General features: G+C 33.4%; 1 protein-coding gene across 1 annotated transcript in view; it reads right to left on the bottom strand.

Moving 5' to 3' along the window:
- LOC134727466 (uncharacterized) overlaps nucleotides 1–20,442 on the bottom strand; it is a 77,352-nt gene that overhangs the window by 46,867 nt on the left and 10,043 nt on the right. Inside the window, exons 9-26 of the mRNA XM_063591848.1 lie at nucleotides 17,854–18,020; nucleotides 16,814–16,977; nucleotides 16,085–16,285; nucleotides 15,468–15,651; nucleotides 13,672–14,327; nucleotides 12,826–13,079; nucleotides 9,892–10,095; nucleotides 9,206–9,409; nucleotides 8,225–8,364; nucleotides 7,541–7,736; nucleotides 5,986–6,056; nucleotides 5,305–5,462; nucleotides 3,734–4,954; nucleotides 3,244–3,338; nucleotides 2,197–2,736; nucleotides 1,798–1,975; nucleotides 1,055–1,245; nucleotides 78–769 (exon numbers count right to left, since the gene is read on the bottom strand). Coding sequence (XP_063447918.1) covers nucleotides 78–769; nucleotides 1,055–1,245; nucleotides 1,798–1,975; nucleotides 2,197–2,736; nucleotides 3,244–3,338; nucleotides 3,734–4,954; nucleotides 5,305–5,462; nucleotides 5,986–6,056; nucleotides 7,541–7,736; nucleotides 8,225–8,364; nucleotides 9,206–9,409; nucleotides 9,892–10,095; nucleotides 12,826–13,079; nucleotides 13,672–14,327; nucleotides 15,468–15,651; nucleotides 16,085–16,285; nucleotides 16,814–16,977; nucleotides 17,854–18,020 — 5,516 coding nt within the window. The remainder of the gene's footprint in view (nucleotides 1–77; nucleotides 770–1,054; nucleotides 1,246–1,797; nucleotides 1,976–2,196; nucleotides 2,737–3,243; nucleotides 3,339–3,733; nucleotides 4,955–5,304; nucleotides 5,463–5,985; nucleotides 6,057–7,540; nucleotides 7,737–8,224; nucleotides 8,365–9,205; nucleotides 9,410–9,891; nucleotides 10,096–12,825; nucleotides 13,080–13,671; nucleotides 14,328–15,467; nucleotides 15,652–16,084; nucleotides 16,286–16,813; nucleotides 16,978–17,853; nucleotides 18,021–20,442) is intronic.

Consider the following 20,442-nt stretch of genomic DNA (forward strand, 5'->3'; position numbering starts at 1 on the left):
TACAGAAGCTTTTCAATTGTTATGTCCCTCATCATAAATAGATATAACTGTTTTTAAAAATTCTAAACCTATATTACCTTCTCCAGAACAGGAGGTGTAGTGTCTATCATAACACCAGCAGATTCTTGAGAAGTTGGCATATCTGCATGGTTAATGGCCACTACCTTCACTGAATACTTGTGTCCACTTAGAAGATTTAAGTTAGAGAGAACTACATTGGCTGTAATATTTTTCTTAGCTATGGGAAGTGTAATGTACTCTTGTCCTATTGGATAAAACTTCTGTCCTTGGCCTTGGTGAAAGTCCTCAATATAATAACGATACTCCTTCATCCCAGATTCAGGATCGTCAAACTCCCATTTCAGATTTAGACTTGTGCCATTACTTTGATAGTGTTTTCCATCTTCTGTGTCATACAGGTATTTGACAATGGGCGGAGTTTGGTCAATAATGAAACCATCTGATCTGATGACGGTTGAAATGTCAGCTCCATTTTTAGCTGTCAGTTTGACATAAATATGGTCGCCATGTTTCATACTCAGTGAGTAATCCACAAACTCTGTCTTGAGTTCATTGTGGAATGTTTGTGAGAGTTTATTGTTTATATAAACGTCGAGGTTGTAGGAGACGATTCCACTTTCTGGGTCACTAAATCCTCCCCACATTGAGGCGATCTCAGCTGTCTCTGAAGAAAAGTTCATGTCATGGTACTTTCCAGTATTCCCATCCACAATCCATCCTTTTACAGGTGCTGTGGTGTCAATAAGTACTACAATAAATAGACATGTTTGTTAGCTAATTTTCTTTTGTAGAACAGACTTAATGAAAACTGATTTTTTCCACTGGGACTCGGAACAAAAGAATGGGAAAGGCATTCACGATTGCATATATTTGTTTAATGATTTTGACTTTTTAATGGAGTAAACAAAAATAGTAATCATCTAGAGATTGTTCTTTAATGTGTTTGGACTGGACATCAAGCAAAAATAATCAATAATACTGTCTCATCTATTAAAGTAATATTTCCAAAAATTTGTTACACTGAAAAAATTACCTCCATTAGAATATCCCTGCACAGTTTTAGGATTCAGTGCACTATTTTTAGCTATAACAGTAGAGTAATATGTCTGGTTGTGTTGTAGTTGTATGTCAGCACAGGAATCCTTCACATCACGGGAAAATGTTTTACTTTTAAATGGAAAGATATCATCTCTTCCGGCCTCTGTTCCTACTCCCCATCGGTACCTGAAATATAAAGTTATTCATAAGACCACCTTTCAAATAAGATATTGTCAATGCTAATATTATTATATAATGAAAGTTGTATTAATCCTTTCACTGCTGCTGAAAGTGTATCTATGGATCAGTTTGCACTGAACAAGTTCATGAAGAGTATATACTTACAAGGTTTAAGTATCAAGTGGTTACAACTCTACTCTATTAATTTAATACCAGACAGACAAACAGTCAGGTCACAAAAATTATACCCTACACAACGTTGTTGTAATGGGTAATATAATTGACAGACAAACAGACAGAGGGACCGACTGGTTTGGTTCATGTTAGCTGAGCTGTATAGTCATTGTTAAGTTAGGTAATATACCCTTCTACAAGATTAGATCAGTCCAACAGATACTAAATCTATCTGTCTGTAAGACTAGACTATTTCAAAAGGAGGGTAGTATGCTTTACCTAATAATGACTTCACGGTTCAGCTAATAAGCAAGCTAACCAAGGATTCAACCTTTCCTTACACACTCAATGAAATCAGCTGTAATTATACTGGTAAATCCTTACTCGCTTAACCCTGACTCTGGATCATAGAATCCATTCCACTGCACACAAACTTTACTGCTATCAAACTGAAACTGTAGGTCTTCATCCATAACTTCTCCATCTAAAACATGGCCAGCTACTGGCTGGGTTCTGTCTATTAAGATGGGGTTGTCACTGTGTGCTGTAGTAAACAGGCCCACTGAAATAGTAAATATATAGTACATAACTAGCTAATGGATAGAATATATAGATATAGGAAGGTGTGGTATGAGTGCCAATGAGACAATTCTCCATCCAATATACATATGGTTAGAACACTGCAAATATTTGCAAACAGATTTAGAAGACACTGTTAATCATCTGAAATTATTATAAAATATTTTTTTTAATCAAAATGTTTATAAATAAATCCATAATTACCATTGTTAACTGATCGTAGTCTTATCCAGACAGGTTCTCCTGAGGCTAGGTTTAAATCATCAATTACAATAAAAGTTTGGTTCTCTTTGAAATCAAATGTGGAGTATCCTCTTACATCAACATCATGTTTTGTTAGTCCTAGACCAAAATCTATGTTCTTTATCTTAGATCCTGTATCAAATGTATCAAAATACATAGCCATCAAATTAAAATCCTCGTCAAAAACAATGTCGTCATCTGTCACACCTCTAGAAAAGAAGGGCGGAGTTGTATCAACCGTGATGGGTGTTGAGTGACATACTGTTGTTAACATGGCACCACCATGGACCACATTGTTGATAGCTTGGACTGTGACATAATAGGGACCATCAGGCAGATGTAGATTCCTGGCATATCCTGTGTTGGTCCAGAATTTAGGACTAGACAAGTGAGCATGTGGATCAGAGAAGGTGGCAATATCTGTTCCACAGACTGTTGTACCAACGGACCATGTATATCCAAAGATACCTGTCTCATTGTCATTGAAGCCATCCCAGTTAGCTGTAATATATAACATTAATATCATAAAATGGTGTCAAAAATCAGGTGGAGCTTATAATAATTTATCAAGCTAAATTTTCTAAAGATTATTCTGTTAGTAATATGTTTTGACAAAATAATTTTTTCTACAGATTAGAAATATAACTGTCAAAAAGGTATCAGTAGCAGCATTTTACAGCATTTTTTGTCTGCTTGAATTCACTTTTAAAATTATTTAAATAACTTGTTAATAAAGTAGAACTTAAAAACAAAACTGACTTACCAGAGAATATTACCACATCTAGTCTATTATATAATAGAAATATTCTAAGAAAGTAAGTTTGATTATCTCCCCCTTAACATATGGGAATGGGATTCTGGTAGTGTTCTACTCCTGTGAACAGTTTCATCAACCTTGGTCTAACAAGTATATATTTAAAACTGATTTTTCATTCAGATCAACTTCAAAATTAGCATGTTTGGCCCTTTATTGTCAACTTTATCATATCCATAACAATAAGGTAATACCTGACATAAAATGATTGGCCAGTGTGTACAGTGTTTCTACTCCACCTTCATGTCCATTGAATACTGTGGAACCTTTAGGTCCGTCTATTATCTTTCTATAAAAAACAAATGTTTACCTTTCATAAGATTCACAAAGACATTGTGTAAAACTAATAAAATTATTTTTGAAAAGAGCCCTATGAAAAACACACACGTTTACATGTGAGCCACATGTGCCAGAGCAGGATCTACTTAGACTTGGTTTTTCGTGGGGTTCTCATTCCTTAGTTTTCAATGTTGTGTTTTGTATACTTTATTTGTCTCTAGATCAGTTATAGCTTTTTGACATGGCATGGTCAGTTTGTTTTTGACTTATGAGTTTAAATATCCCTTTGGTATATTTTGCCTATCTCTCACATTAGCTTAAAATTCACACACTTATTAAATTTTATAATATAAGTACTTACTGCATTGACTACAATTTTATCATATATATTGATGCTATAGTTACCTATGATTTGGTAGAGTAGTTTGGTCAATACATCTTTGTGTGATTGCAGCCTTACATCCATCAAACTTTGTCTGATCAAAAGTAGCCCTGCCCACAGGTCCTGGCTCTGGAGGGGTGTGGTCTACCATAGTTCCTCCTGACGACACATAACCTTTGTATCCAAGTTTATTTATAATCCCAGCATTAAGTATGTATACCATACCATGTTGTAAATCTAAATTATGTTCTATAAAAGAGCTATAGCCCACTCCAAGTCGTTCATAGTTTTTGTATGTGCCACTGATATGGATCTCTGCATTCGGTCCTTCCACAGTAGCATGGAGGTCACAGGTTTCTGAATGATGTTCGTAGTCGAAAGCAACACATTTTCTCCCAAAATTAACACATTTCTGAGCACACTCCTCAACATGATCAGTTTTACTACTGGAAATCTTCTCTGCGGTTAACTTCCCCTCTTTACCGATAGTGAAGAACTTTAGTGGGGAATTAGCCTTTGATATGTTACGTTCTGTAGAAGATTTCAAAATAAGTGGTTGCCATGGAATGACCTCTGACCCTGATCCACCTTGACTTTTGGTAAATCCAACAGCCTCTAAATGAGTGTCCACTAACTCAGAATCATCAAAAACCACCACATTACCACTGATCTTGTTGGTATGACTTGTATAGGGATAGGATTCATCTATTCTACCATCAGGTAAGGTGTTATCAAAGGTTTGTAGATTACACTCTGTTATACTGGAATCACCTTGGCTATTTTTAGCTTTCACTGTCCAGTAGAGGGGTATTCCATAATGTTCTTTATGAAGTTGGACAGGAGCAGTCAGAGTGTTTCCCGTCATCCCTGTCCAGTCTTGGACATTTGTACCAGATCTGTGTGTCCCTATAGCATAAGATAATGTAATGTCACTGACATCAGACTTAGCTGATACTTCTAAAAGAAAAGCTGTATCTGTTATGTCACGACCTTCAAGTTGTTTGACCTCACAACCTCCAGGACTTGACCTTCTCTGACGTGGATTTGTTGCAGCAGATGATATCCTTGGTGGATTAGGATCTCTTTTCTCATAAGGTTTGTTGAAAATATTTATTTTATAAGTTGGTAGTTTATATTTCCAAATACAAGCATCAAATACAGTCACAGTAACAAACAATAGTCGTAACTTAGCTAATGCTTGAAGTTTCAGCTCAAGTGGTACAATTTCTAAATCAAGACGGAACCTGTAATAGAGAAATAGTTTTAAATCTTAGTTCAAGGTATAACTCCTTGATTAAAAGAAAAATTCAGCAACAAATAACAAACACTGACTTACAGGCTCCTGATCCCAGATAAACACATACAGAATGCAATATTTTTACAGTGGAATCATTTAAACTAGTTTGTAAAAAAAATTTGTGGATTGAAGAAAATTGTATTTTGATGTTGTTTTTTATAAGTGTGCTCAAATACAAACCTATAGAAAGTTTTTACTTTGTTGAACATTTAAATCCATGGTCTACCTTCATCCAGAAAATCAACCAAAAGTGGTATCCAATGAATAATAATGAATCCACAGCTGTTAATTACGTACCCTAATTTTATTGGAAATTTTCCAAATCTAAATTCTGCAGTGATTGGGAAACTGGTTTCAAGCAGGTGCCCTTCCAATCTGATTCCACCATATGCAAAACCAATATCAACCTTTATTGATCCCCACACACTGGTACCAATATGTGGTGTTACTACAGCCTATAATAACAGGATTATTTTTAGTTTTTTTACTGTTGAAATTTCTCTATTAATTCAAATTACTGGAAAAATTACAATCGTTACATATTTCCTGATTCCTGGGATTAAAAGTTGTCAAGTGGATAACAGAAATCTGCCTTTCTTTATATATATGTTTTGTGTTATTTAAATAATATCATTCCATTTTTGGCCATTTGGCCTTCAAACCTAAAAGTTCAATTACAAAAATCTTATGAAACAATTGAAACTGCTATAGCTAGTTACTGGTCACGGATGATACCCCTGCCCAAATATTTTAGTATACAAATATTTTAGTATACATGAAGTTGTAATATCCCTACTTCCATTGTACAATTTTGTGTTTTATTAATACTGACCATCAAGTAATGTTAAGATTTCACTATGTAAACTAGCCAAAAATGAATGCTGCCATAAATAGCTTTAAGAGGAGCCAGTATTTCTCCAACACTTGCAAGGTATATACATGCACTGTAAATAATTTCATTTTGACATTTGGACTTACTTTAGCTTTCATACTCATGATACACATCTCTAGTTTTAAATCAATTCCCATTCTAGCTGTTGCTCCAAAAGCTGAAAAATAGAAGAACAAATAGGAAAATATCTTTATGTTAATTCACTTTTATAATGTTTTTTCAAGTGTTTCATTTGTCCTCTTGTTTTTGTGTTACTGTGTTGTGGTCTCATTTAAGACAGAATCGTGCCTGTATCACTAATTATTTATGGTACTAAAAAAATGGATTATTTTTGAGGAATTAAATTTGACAAACATTAAATTATAGGATCCTAAAACCCTGTTTGTGAGGTTTTATATCAACATTTTTTTCTTCCTGACACTATATTCTAGAAGGATAAAATTCACTAGGGAATATTTTTAATATACAGTATTACTTATACTACATATTTTTCTTTGCAATGCCGTTTGACTGTCATGTTTGATTTGATGTAAAATATTAAACTATGATGCACATGTCCGTAATAAAAACAATAAAGACTAAGCTTTTCGTTGCAGTGAAGAAATTATATGCTCATTATAAAAACCTGCAGCTTTATTCTATGTTATGAACATAAATATTATATCAGTAGAAAAGACAAAGTCCCATTTTATATAAACAATGAGATAGCACTCTTTGCCATATAACATGATGATACAAGTAGCTATAAAATTGAGAATGGAAATGGGGAATGTATCAAAGAGACAACAACCCGACCATAGAAAAAACAACAGCAGAAGGTCACCAACAGGTCTTCAATGTAACAAGAAATTCCCGCACCAGGAGACGTCCTTCAGCTGGCCCCTAAACAAATATATACTAGTTCAGTGATAATGAATGCCATACTAATTTCCAAATTGCAGACAAGAAACTAAAATTAAAATAATACAAGACTAACAAAGACCAGAGACCAAAAATGTGGCGGGGTTAAACATGTTTATGAGATCTCAACCCTCCCCCTATACCTCTAGCCAATGTAGAAAAGTAAAGGCATAAGAATATGTACATTTAAAATTCAATTCAAGAGAAGTATGAGTCTGATGTCAGAAGATTTAACCAAAGAAAATAAACAAAATGACAATCATGCATAAATAACAACAGACTACTAGCAGTTAACTGACATGCCAGCTCCAGACTTCAATTAAACTGATTGAAAGATTATGATTTCATCATATGAATATCAGGTACAATCCTTCCCATTAGGGGTTAAGTATCATACCAACATAACATATATGAGAGGAACATAACCTGTGTCATGCCAACAACTGGTTTTTGAATAAATGCGTTTAGTTCCGATGCAAAGACCATATAAGTGAATCAATATTAACGCCAAAAGATACAATCTTCAATGACCTGACAACATTATCGTAACTATATCCCTTCTTAATAAGTCTATTTAAAGGTTTTGTTAGTTTCTGCAGTGAATACTGACATTTTTGTGCTTAATAAAGAATATTTCCATAAAAAATTGGATGTGAAATACCTAAACGTACAAGAAGCTATATTTACAAATGATGTCCTTAAACCGATGATAAAATTTAGCTATGATTATTTTATATTTACCTAAATCTAATGCTACTGGTCCAACAAAGAATTGGAACTCTATACCAGGAGGAGTAAAGCCAAACATCTTATTAGGTCCGGGATTAATAATCTGCATATCTAATTCTGCCAATGGAAGACTTCCTTCAAAACAAAAATCTTCTTTCTCAGGAAATTCTCCATCCACATGTTCGCCTTTCTCTCTCAATTCCATCAACTAAAATACATTACAGAATTTTGTTTAAAAGTGTACCATGAGTGAGCCTATTAATTGGTCAAGTGGTATCTATTGATAATATAGATAGCACTCAGATGCAATATGATGAAAATATCTATCTTGACTCTTTTGATAAAATGTTCAAAATTCATTCAAATAAGTTTAAAATACTTTTTAATGTTTAGACAGCCAAACAGTGGGAAGAATATTGCATGACATTATATTTCATCTGAAACAATTTCAGTCTCCAGCTAAAACAATTACATGTAAAAGGAAACTCATGCAGAAAAAATAAAGGCAAGGCAATCTCATTGACAGCTGGTTTTGAAAATCTATTCTCTTAATGTCGCACTCTCTGCTCATCCAACTATGTTTGAAAAAAATCTAAAATTTAATTTAATGTAAAACATTGATCTGACATGATGATGACCATAAATGGTGAACATTTCAAATTCAAATGAAAATATGTAACATAGTAACATACTCACAGCATACAAAGTGGCATTTCTGATCTCATTAATGAGAACTAGACACTTTGTCATATCTAAACCAAACTCAGATACTTCTTCTAAAAGGTCAGGTAAGGTCAAGGAATAAACTCGGTCTACAAATGGATCTCGTGCTTGTTCTGAGGTAAAATGCAAAAGTAAATAATTCATTTGAAAGATAAAGTTGACGAGAAAAGATCAGATCTTTTTTTAAATATCTTCCAGTCTTGAATATATTGAAGTCTGTAATTCAGTGGTTGTCATCTGTTGCTGTTTATCATATTCATTTTTCGTTCATTACTTTGACATTCATCAGGCCATTTTTCTTTTTTGAATTGTTTTAAATTTGTCTTTTTCAGGCTTTATATAGCTGAGAATTTATTTTGAGTTTTACTCATCATGCTCATTGTTTAAAGCCCTACAGGGCCCTACCAGCTGTTAATTTCTGTGTCAATCAGTCTGTTTGAGTGTGGTCTCATAAGATGTTTTCTTGCCACTTCTGATCTTTTGAGTAGTGAAATCTATTACAACTGATATTTACAGTTTTTCTTATGTTGTGCTGTCTCAGGTCTGGGGAGGGTTGAGCATTCATTGATATGTTCATCCTTCATGTGTTTGTCCCAAGTCAGGAGCCTGTAGTTTAGTAAATGTCGTTCATACTTGACTGTTATATTTGTTTTTTGCTAATTGTTTGGTTTATAAATCAGGCCACTAATTTCCTCATTTGAATATAGTTCCATTTTTTTTTTATAGCTACTATACTGAATGTGGTTTTTTTAGGCTTATCTTTATATTGAGTTGCATTCCAATTATGACAAGGAAATCAATGATTATTTTGTTTATGTACATTCAACCTCTATATATATTCTTTCTTTTCAGGCAGATTGTATTATAATTACTATTTCTCTCCCAATAACTTACTGTTGTAAGACTTTGTTGTGAGTACCGATCGGTAAATCTCATGAATTCTTCATTACTTACTGTTGAAACACACACTGCTTTGGGTATCGATCGGCAAGTCTTTGAGGAGTTCTACATCTTCAAAGCATGAGTAATGAGTTGTAGAACACACTGCTCCAGATAATGTAACATTTATTGTGTCATTTGATGTCTCAATACTGATATCAAACACTAACTCTGTGTTCTCTGTCTTAGATAGATCAACAACCATGATTTGTTTCTGAGCTGTAAATAAAATATTTCCATGTTGAAGATGAGCTTTATATAAGAGAAACATAAGAAGAAATTTCAAAGTCCAAATGGTGAGATTTCAAATTTTGGAAAAAAAGAATCCACCTCTTTGTTTGTTGGTAATTATCATATCTTTTGACATTCCTTGAAAATTTACACAATAGTAGGGTGAAAACAATTTTATTTCATAACGTCTGCAAAAAGAATTCTGAGAAATTATCATGTCAAGGTAAAAAAAAAAATACAATGCTAATTTTTTAGAGTATACGTAGTTTATGAAAAATACATTTTATTGGTAAATTTGGAGAAATGGAGTTTACTTTGAAATAATAGATCAGGTTTTTAGTTGGTAAGATATCAAATGGTATTTGTTTGGGATTTTATGTAATTTAGCCAAGACTTCAGAAGATAATCAACAAGTACAAGATAATGTAAAATTTCATGAAGCTTAGCCAGAAAGATTGTTTAGAACTTACAAGTGAGTGTAAAGTTAATCATTTGATCCTTTATTGTTATGTGTAGCTGATTAGAACAACTGTCTAGTCTTACGTCCACCTTGACCAAAGTCCTCTTAAATCCATCCCTGAAAACCATTCCACACGTAATACCATGGCAATCTTCATGGGCTTCACAGTAGTGGCCATACCCTGCTATTATGGCATGTTCAAAAGGTTTACAATCTGGAATAAAAGAACAGAGTTACACTGTCCCCCACATTGTACATATTTTATCTATCCAGGGGCAATAACTAAAAACAGTTTTTTGTTTTGTTTTTCAAAACAGTTTATAAATAACAACAGCAAACCGGATTTATTAACATTTATTTGTGTCCTGGCAATATCACAAGAACCATTACTGATGAATGATGAAAGTGAAAATCGTCAATACCAAATTTGACCTCCATTTTGTAGTCAGTTTCAACATATTAAAATTTGAAAAGCTTAGATTAAATGGTTCATGAGTAAAGGCAACAACATGAATGGAAACGCCATTTTACAATCTTTCAAGAACCATAACTCCTGAATGGTAAAAGTCAAAATGGTCATTATTGAACTTGACCTCTATTTTGTCATCAGAAACAACATATAAAAATTTCAAAAGCTTTGGTTGAACGGTTCATGAGAAAATGCACGGACACAACTGGAAACGCCATTTTTCAATCTTTCAAGAACCATAACTCCTGAACGGTAAAAGTCAAAATAGTCATTATTGAACTTGACCTCCATTGTGTCACCAGTAACATTATATTAAAATTTGGGAAGGATTGGTAGAACAGTTCATGCATAAATGCACGGACAAGACTGGAAACTCCATTTTTCAATCTTTCAAGACCCATAACTCCTGAACGGTAAAAGTCAAAATCGTCATTATTGAACTTAACCTCCATTTTGTCATCAGTAACAACATATTAAAATTTGGAAAGCTTTGGAAGAACAGTTCATGCATAAATGCACGGACACGACTGGAAACTCCATTCTTCAATCTTTCAAGAACCATTACTCCTGAACGGTAAAAGTCAAAATCGTCATTATTGATCTTAACCTCCATTGTGTCATCAGTAACAACATATTAAAATTTGGAAAGCTTTGGTAGAACAGTTCATGCGTAAATGCATGGACACGACTGGAAACTCCATTTTTCAATCTTTCAAGAACCATAACTCCTGAATGGTAAAAGTCAAAATTGTCATTATTACACTTAACCCCCATTTTGTCATCTGTAACAACATACTAAAATTTGGGAAGCTTTTGTAGAACAGTTCATGTGTAAATGAACGTACACGACTGGAAACTCCATTTTTCAATCTTTCAAGAACCATAACTCCTGAACGGTAAAAGTCAAAATTGCCAATATTGAACTTGACCTTCATTTAGTTGTCATTAACAACATATCTAATTTTAAACAGCCAGGCCGCCTGCCTGCCGTACATCCACAAATCAATAAACGACATTTTTGTCACAAAAATCCGGTTAAAAAGTGTGCACGGGGGACCAAAAAAAACCTTTTTTTTTATTGTAGTCTAAATATTTCAAACAGACCCTCAGGAGCATTACTTATAGTTTACTATAAGTTTTATAAAAAAAATTGTACCCAAGAGATCAACTAGCTAGAGTGCTAAACAGACCATTTTCTTTAAATTTTATATTTCCGAGGGCCATAACTTTTTTTAAAAACACCATCTGCTACCATATAAAACTTGTCAGAAGTATTGCTGATATTACCTATAGTATCAGTTTAATAAAAATTTGGCAAGAACTGTACCTTTGAGAATGCTCACAAGAATAGACAGGCAGACTAAGAGACAGACAGATGGACCTTCTTTGTGTTACACAGGGGACAAAAATAGTATCATAACAATAATATATGTTAAGTAAAGGAGAAGGTCTGGTAAGGGCTGATTTTGGCCTCAATTTTCAAGTTCATCTGATTTAATTTGTTTTTGTGAAAGATACTAACTGATTAAGTCATTAAAAACGCTCCGATTCAAGCTTAAAATTTGAAAAATCTATCAAATTTGCCAAAAATCATCACTTTTAAGATGTTTTTTGTCAAAAATGAAAGTGGCTGCATCCGTGTTCATCCTCAACCTTTATATATTTTATGTATTATCGTCAAATACATCTTGCATTTCAATATTATAAATGAACACAAATGCGGCCGCTTTCATTTTAGACAGAAACGGTCTAAAATTAACTAAAATGCTAATTATGTGAAGATTTCAGTAATTTAGCATGACTTTATGATGCTAGTACCCGATATATGTGCATTGTATTGTCAAAAACAGCCCATATTTATGTAGCAGAATCATTCTACTTTCCAATAAGTAGCTTCATGAATACATTATCACAATTTTGTAATACTACCATATTTTGGGGCCAAAAAAGGGTCTTACTGAACCTACTCCTTTCCTTAATTGCTGAAATAGTGAAATTGAGTTGGCACTTGGAGACAGTCAAACTTTTTTTCTATTTTCTCACATCTAACATATATTCACAAAATATGGTAAATTTTATCCATGTTATCCCTAAATCCAGTGGTTTTCCTTGCTATTTTTTGTTGGAATGGATTTTACACTAGTAATTTTGGGGCCGTTTATAGCTTGTTGTTTGGTGCGAGCCAAGGCTCCGTGTTGAAGGCCATACATTGACCTATAATGGTTTACTTTTTTTAAAATTGTTATTTGGATGGAGATTTGTTTCATTGGCACTCACGCCACATTTTCCTATATCAATATATAATAAGGAGATTTATTATTTATGATCATGATGATTGCGATGAGACAACTGTTCACCAGAGACCAACTATAAGTCACTGGCTGTATCGCACTTTAAGCTATAAAAGACCCAAATACAACAAGCATTGTGCTATTTTCAATCAGCGTGAACTATTTCCATCGTAACAATACAAACCCTCCACAGCCATTTCCAGTAACTTGTCAATCATAGAAAGTCTATCTCCTGTCACTGTAGTATGAGCTTTCTTCAGTTTACGTCTGATCTGTTGTAATGGCATCCCATCAGGGTACATTAATGGTTCTGTTCGTAGTTTGTCTGCTACTTCTTTAACTATGACATCTAACTGGTGTATCAATGGAGACCCAGCTAACAAATGCTTGAGTTCTGAGAGGGGCTTCTTATCTATATGAAATTTAGGCAGAAACGACCTGAAAATTAAGTCATAGGTAATTTGAGATCAGTTAAGCTGAAACATAGGTCACCTTGACCTTCTTTTGATAAAAAAAAATATCAACATGTTAACCTTAATATTTTCACTTGAAGCAATTTTAAACTATTTCATCCAAACTTCTGTACACAAATCAGACTTTCTTATCAACAATAAGTGTGAGAAATAACATCTCCAAGACAGCTGCTCCAAGACAAATGAGGATGCAAAATGATTTTTGAACATGTTTTGGATTCAAGAGCAATTTTTAAATCAAGAAATATTTTAATTATTAAAATCAAGGAGACATTTAACCCATTGGAAGATTTCTATCTTATGTCAGCACAAAATAAAAGAATTATTTATTTATCCAATGATACACAATATCACTAGTTTATTAAACAATAATCAGTTTCTTAGACAATAATCGGTTTCTCAAACAATAATCATTTTTTTAGACAAAAATTGGTTTCAAAGATAATAAATGGTTTCTGAGACAGTAGTTGGTTTCTTAGTCAATAATTAGTTTCTTAGACAAATATTGGATTTATGTTTTTTTTATTTTAAAAATAAAATACATGTATTATACTTACTTTACTTTTACTTTGGACAATATATTCTTGAATTTATCAAACTTTCCAGTCATATTGTGAAATTTCTCCTTAAAAGTTTGCATCCAAGTTGGATGTTCTTGTTGGTTCTCAACAGACCTTCCCTGACGATTTTTGCCACGTTGACCACCAGATGGCTTAGATTTACTTCCTTGACCACGTTGACCAAAGGGTGTCTTTGATTTACTTCCCTTAGTTGGACGTTTGATCTTTTCCTTCTTTTCTTTAGGATCTCCAGTCATTGTCCCATCCTCAGCATTCATACCAATGTAAAAATAGGAGAAACCATTACATGTTGACTTGTGACGAGGCCTTGGGAATCTCTTCTTTAGATAAGGAGCTGGATCAATATAAGAATAGCCATCAGGTGGTACACCCGATATAGATTCAGTGTTGTTTGGTCGTTTCCTCATTGCTACAAACAAAAAGTTAGTGTCACATTCAGTCGATTTTGTAGATAGTCCAATCCTTTTGCCAGCCTTTATGAATGTCCCTCTTTTACCTTCATCAATTACCATGTCCAGCTCAAAGCCACTGACCACTACTTCATACATAGCTAGATCTGCTCTTGAAGGACGAACTAATACTTCTGAGTCACTTATTCTATGGACAATACCATGGAATGGATTAACTACGTCCTGTAAAAAGAAATGTGAATTGTCTGAAATAATGTTTGTATTTATGAATAAAACTACCATGAAATGAAATTCAGAGTCAAAACCCATAAATTTGTTAGTCAATCAAGTCTGTGCAGTTCCCAATTAATAAGGAATATAACAGTTTGATGTGTTTGAGCTTTTTCTGCCATTTGACAAGGAACTTTCCATTTAAAATTTAACTTGGATTTTAGCATTTTTATTAATTTACTTTTTTCCATTGCATTATTCTGTATGGAAGGGCTAAAGGTACAATTATCTGGATTCAAACTAAATATGATTTAATAGAGGACAGCAATTCCATTCATATATAAATGTATTTCTAAATACAATGGCAACTGAAATGATAATCCAATGTAATTGTGAAACGTTAACCAGTCACTGAAATCTCACTAGATCATACTTAAATAGCTTATAAATGTTAAATATTAGTTAGACTAGAAGGTATTCATAATACACGGATGCCCCAATCCCACTATCATCTTCTCCGTTCAGTGGACCATGCAATTGGAGTCAAATCTCTAATTTGGCTTTAAAATTAGAAAGATCATATCATGAAGAACAAGTGTACTAAGTTTCAAGTGATTGGACATCATTTTCATCAAAACTACCTTGATCAAAAACTTTAACCTGAAGTGGGACAGACAAATGGACGAACAAACAAACGGACGAACAAACAGACACACTGACTGAGAAACATAATGCCTCTAAGTTGGGAATAAGAATGTATTTTTATCATATTTTTACAAAAAAAATAATGATAATCCCAAGTTCAATATGAAGATGGTAGGCAGACTGAGAGAAGATTTGTCTCCATAAATTATTACATGCTGCTGTTTCATGGTCATTTTCAGTAATAAAAAAACACTTTGTTTTAAATATTTTTTAGTTATTATGATTCATTATAATTCAGCACTCTTTTATTCTTTTTCTGCAGAAAATATAATAAATTTTGCATAGGACCACACAATCTGGACTGGAAAGTTATAATTGTAGCTATCACAACTTTTAGAAGTTCCAAAGTATAAATATATATATATATATATCAATGGCATACTTGATAAGCTGGTTTAAATGCCAGATCTACACCTTTCCTTCCTTTGTTATCTCTGGGATACATACCTGATAAGCTGGTTTTAATGCCAGATCTACACTTTTTCTTTCTTTTGTTATCTCTGGGATACATACTTGATAAGCTGGTTTTAATGCCAGATCTACACCTTTTCTTCCTTTGTTATCTCTGGGATACATACCTGATAAGCTGGTTTTAATGCCAGATCTACATTTTTTCTTTCTTTTGTTATCTCTGGGATACATACTTGATAAGCTGGTTTTAATGCCAGATCTACACCTTTTCTTCCTTTGTTATCTCTGGGATACATACCTGATAAGCTGGTTTTAATGCCAGATCTACACTTTTTCTTTCTTTTGTTATCTCTGGGATACATACTTGATAAGCTGGTTTTAATGCCAGATCTACACCTTTTCTTCCTTTGTTATCTCTGGGATACATACCTGATAAGCTGGTTTTAATGCCAGATCTACACTTTTCCTTCCTTTGTTATCTCTGGGATACATACATGATAGCTGGTTTACAAGCCAGATCTACACCTTTTCTTCCTTTGCTATCTCTGGGATACATACCTGATAAGCTGGCTTAAATGCCAGATCTAAACTTTTTCTTCATTTGTCATCTCTGGGATACATACCTGATAAGCTGGTTTTAATGCCAGATCTACACCTTTTCTTCCTTTGTTATCTCTGGGATACATACCTGATAACCTGGCTTAAATGCCAGATCTACACCTTTTCTTCCTTTGTTATCTCTGGGATATTTTCCACATCCACACTTTGTCCCACAGGATGCAGGAGTTTTGGGAAATTTACGATGAAACTTTGACCCAAATAGCTTCTGCATGTAATACTTTCCTTTTTGATATCTGAATTTAAAAATGTAAGTTGTTTGCAAAAACTTCATAATTGTACATTCAAAATAGCTTAGTAGAAGCTAGCTATATATATATATAGCTAAGTTCAAAATTACTAAACAATCCATAGGAATGCTGTTTAAGATGAAGGTGATGCAAACTTGTACAAAACAACACTCTTAAAAGCACTATCATTTCCTGACAGTACATTTATAAGCAATATGTCTTATGGTTTCGGTAAGGAGGATTTTGGAAAACCATTAATCAAATTTAAAATCCAGTATCTGGTCTGAAGAGTTGTTTAATAAACATTCTCCACCATTGAATATTCTGATTAATTCCTGTGTATTCTAACCAAATATCAACGTTGCCTGGAACACTTTTTCTTTTTTTACATTTTATATAGTCTATTTCTTTACAAAATAAGAAGAATTAAAAAACACAATAAAAATAATAAAAATAATATTCTTAAAACTTGTCATTATATATAAAATACATTTTTGAAGGATGCATAAGAAAATAAACTACAGTTTTACTTACGCATCCCGAAGAAATGTATATGCATGTTTTATTTTCTTGAACATGTCCATGAGATGAGAGATCTTTTCCCAGAATGGTTTAGCCAAAGTGATCACACCAGATAAAGTGGAATTAATATCATCTACAACTCCTTTGATAGTCTCTTGAATGAACCTCTTTGATCCCTGAGAAAATACAATACAATATTATTACTATTGAGTTGCTTCCCCTTGAACAGATGAGATGAAAATATCAAGCATTCACGTTTAACATTTTAATAGAATATGTCCCAAGTCAGGAGCCTGTTATTCAGTGGTTGTCTTTTGTTTATGTTACATATTTGTTTTTCGTTCATTTTTTTACATAAATAAGGCCGTTAGTTTTCTCGTTTTAATTGTTTTACATTGTCTTATTGGGGCCTTTTACAGCTGAATATGCGGTATGGGCTTTGTTCATTGTTGAAGGCCGTATGGTGACCTATAGTTGTTAATGTTTGTGTCATTTTGGTCTTTTGTGGATAGTTGTCTCATTGGCAATCATACCACATCTTCTTTTTTATATAACAATTCAATAATGGGTGAATAAATGTTAAATTAATGGAAAACGTGTTATTGAGAAACAGATAATGCCCCACATTACATATAACTTTATATAGGAGCATAAATCAAGAATGGTGAAAGTGACACCACTCAAATTTGAACTTGATCTATGTGTTGTGGTAAAAGCATTATGTGCATTTATTTGGTTGAGGCAAACTAAAGTTATGAAGAATGACAACTTATTTCAGAATGCAACGGCAAAAGAAACAGCATACCATACAATAGCATTATGGTCTATTCAAATACTGTACAATGTAAAAATCATTTGACCATGAGGTGGAATATCAGAGTAAAATCCAAATATTGAAGAATGGGAAAAGTTTCACAAAAACAACAACCTGACCAAAGTGTACAAAACACCTGAAGGCCACCATGGGTCTTCAACACAGCCAAAAAACCCTTCACCCAGAGACCTGCTGTAAAATTAATAAATCATATAAGACAATATACTTGTACACTTACATTAACATTAAACCCATCAGTAATCATATCTGGTGACAGACTTGAACTGGCTGTTGGATTATGGTATATATCATGGATTTCATCTTGAGTCATGTTATATATAGCCTTCAGGTCTGTTAGTATACCTTTAATTTCTACTACAGGATGGAACCAGTATGGAGTTTGTCCTGTAAAAAATCCTCATGTACAATTTGATCATATATAATACTATATATATAGAATAATAGGTAGTTTCGTTTTTGATACTGACTATATCATGTGGAATATCTAGACGAGCCCGTTAGGTCGAGTTGGGATTTTCCACATGATATAGTCAGTATCAAAAATGAAACTATCTATTATTCTTTTTATCAGTAATTATGACGTCACACAATGTATTGCCTATGTTTTCAGTAGTACAGCCAGTACGTTGATACTCAAAAATTATTAAGAACTTCAAAACTCAGGGGACAGGAAAAATCCCTTTTCATTTCATGTGTTAAACCTTTTAAAACTGTAACAAAAAGTACAATATCACGTTGGATAAAACATTTATTAGGAAAAGCAGGAATTGATATAAAAGTGTATGGGACACATAGCTGTCGATCAGCTTCATCGTCTAGCGCTGCAGCACATGGGATTCCATTAAACAATATACTGAAAACAGCCGGTTGGAGCTCAGCACAAACTTTTTACAAATTTTATTTTAAACCTATTCAAACACAAACATTAAGTGATAGCTTATTGGAAAACAAATAATAACATTTATTATGTTTTTGTTATAAATGTATATACATGTACATATACAATGTATATAGTTGGAATAATAGAATAGTACATAATTAGAATTTTTATTAGTATCCAGAATTGCCTACACATACATCCTGGTGTGAATGATCTAAAATGTAGAACTCTAAAGTCTCGTGGAAGCCTCTAAGTCATCTATTGTTCAATAAAATTTCCAAATTAATCGAAACTTGTTGAAGATTGATTATAATTTTATTGAGCAATAGATGACTTAGGGCTTACACGCCCACCCAAGCTGTTGTGCCAGCTCCCTCCCTACACTACAATTTAGATCATTCATTCTCTAAAGAATGACCTTTGGTAGTTACGAACTTCCGTTCTCTCGTGTAAGCCCTAAGTCATCTATTGCTCAATAAAATTATAATCAATCTTCAACAAGTTTCGATTAATTTGGAAATTAGGCAGTAAGATCAAAGGAAGGAAAACTAGAGGCTCTAAAGAGCCTGTGTCGCTCACCTTGGTCTATGTTAATATTAAACATTGTACACAGATGGATTCATGACAAAATTGTGTTTTGATGATGGTGATGTGTTTGTAGATCTTACTTTACTAAACATTTTTGCTGCTTACAATTATCTCTATCTATAACAGTAGTTTCTGTGGAAAATGTTAGTGAAAATCTACAAATTTTGTGAAAATTATTAAAAATTTACTATGAAGGGCAATAACTCCTTAGGGGGTTAATTGACTATTTTGGTCATGTTGACATATTTTTAGTTCTTACTTTACTGTACATTATTGCTGTTTACAGTTTATCACTATCTATAATAATATTCAAGATAATAACAAAAAAAACAGCAAAATTTCCTCAAAATTACCAATTCATGGGCAGCAACCTAACAACCGATAATCCAATTCATCTGAAAATTCCAGGGCAGATAGATCTTGACCTGATCAACAATTTTACTTCATGTCAGATTTACTCTTAATGCTTTGGTTTTTGAGTTATATTCCAAAAACTGCATTTTACCCCTATGTTCTATTTTTAGACGTGGTGGCCATCTTGGTTGGTTGGCCGGGTCATCGGACACAATTTTCAAACTAGATACCCCAATGATGATTGTGGCCAAGTTTCAATAAATTTGGCCCAGTAGTTTCAGAGGAGAAGATTTTTCTAAAAGATTACTAAGATTTACGAAAAATGGTTGAAAATTGACTATAAAGGGCAATTACTCCTAAAGGAGTCAACTGACCATTTTGGTCATGTTGACTTATTTGTAGATCTCACTTTGCTGAACATTATTGCTGTTTACAGTTTATCTCTATCTAAAATAATATTCAAGATAATAACAAAAAACAACGAAATTTCCTTAAAATTACCAATTCAGGGGCAGCAACCTAACAACGGAATGTCAGATTCATCTTAAAATTTCAGGGCAGATAGATCTTAACCTGATAAACAATTTTATCCCATGTCAGATTGCTCTAAATGCTTTGGTATTTGAGTTATAAGCCAAAAACTGCATTTTACCCCTATGTTCTATTTTTAGCCATGGTGGCCATCTTGGTTGGTTGGCGGGGTCACCGGAATTTTTGAACTAGATACCCCAATGATGATTGTGGCCAAGTTTGGTTAAATTTGGCCCAGTAGTTTCAGAGGAGAAGATTTTTGTAAAAGTTAACGCGGGACGCAGGACGACGGACGCAGGACGCCAAGTGATGAGAAAAGCTCACTTGGCCCTTTGGGCCAGGTGAGCTAAAAACGAATTACCGATAAAATACAATATAATGTACCATTACACATATCATAAGGTCAGCAGAAGAAGAACTGTTTAGCCATCCATGGAACTTATTCTGACCATA

Source organism: Mytilus trossulus, chromosome 8 (genome assembly GCF_036588685.1).
Source record: "Mytilus trossulus isolate FHL-02 chromosome 8, PNRI_Mtr1.1.1.hap1, whole genome shotgun sequence".
Taxonomy (NCBI): domain Eukaryota; kingdom Metazoa; phylum Mollusca; class Bivalvia; order Mytilida; family Mytilidae; genus Mytilus; species Mytilus trossulus.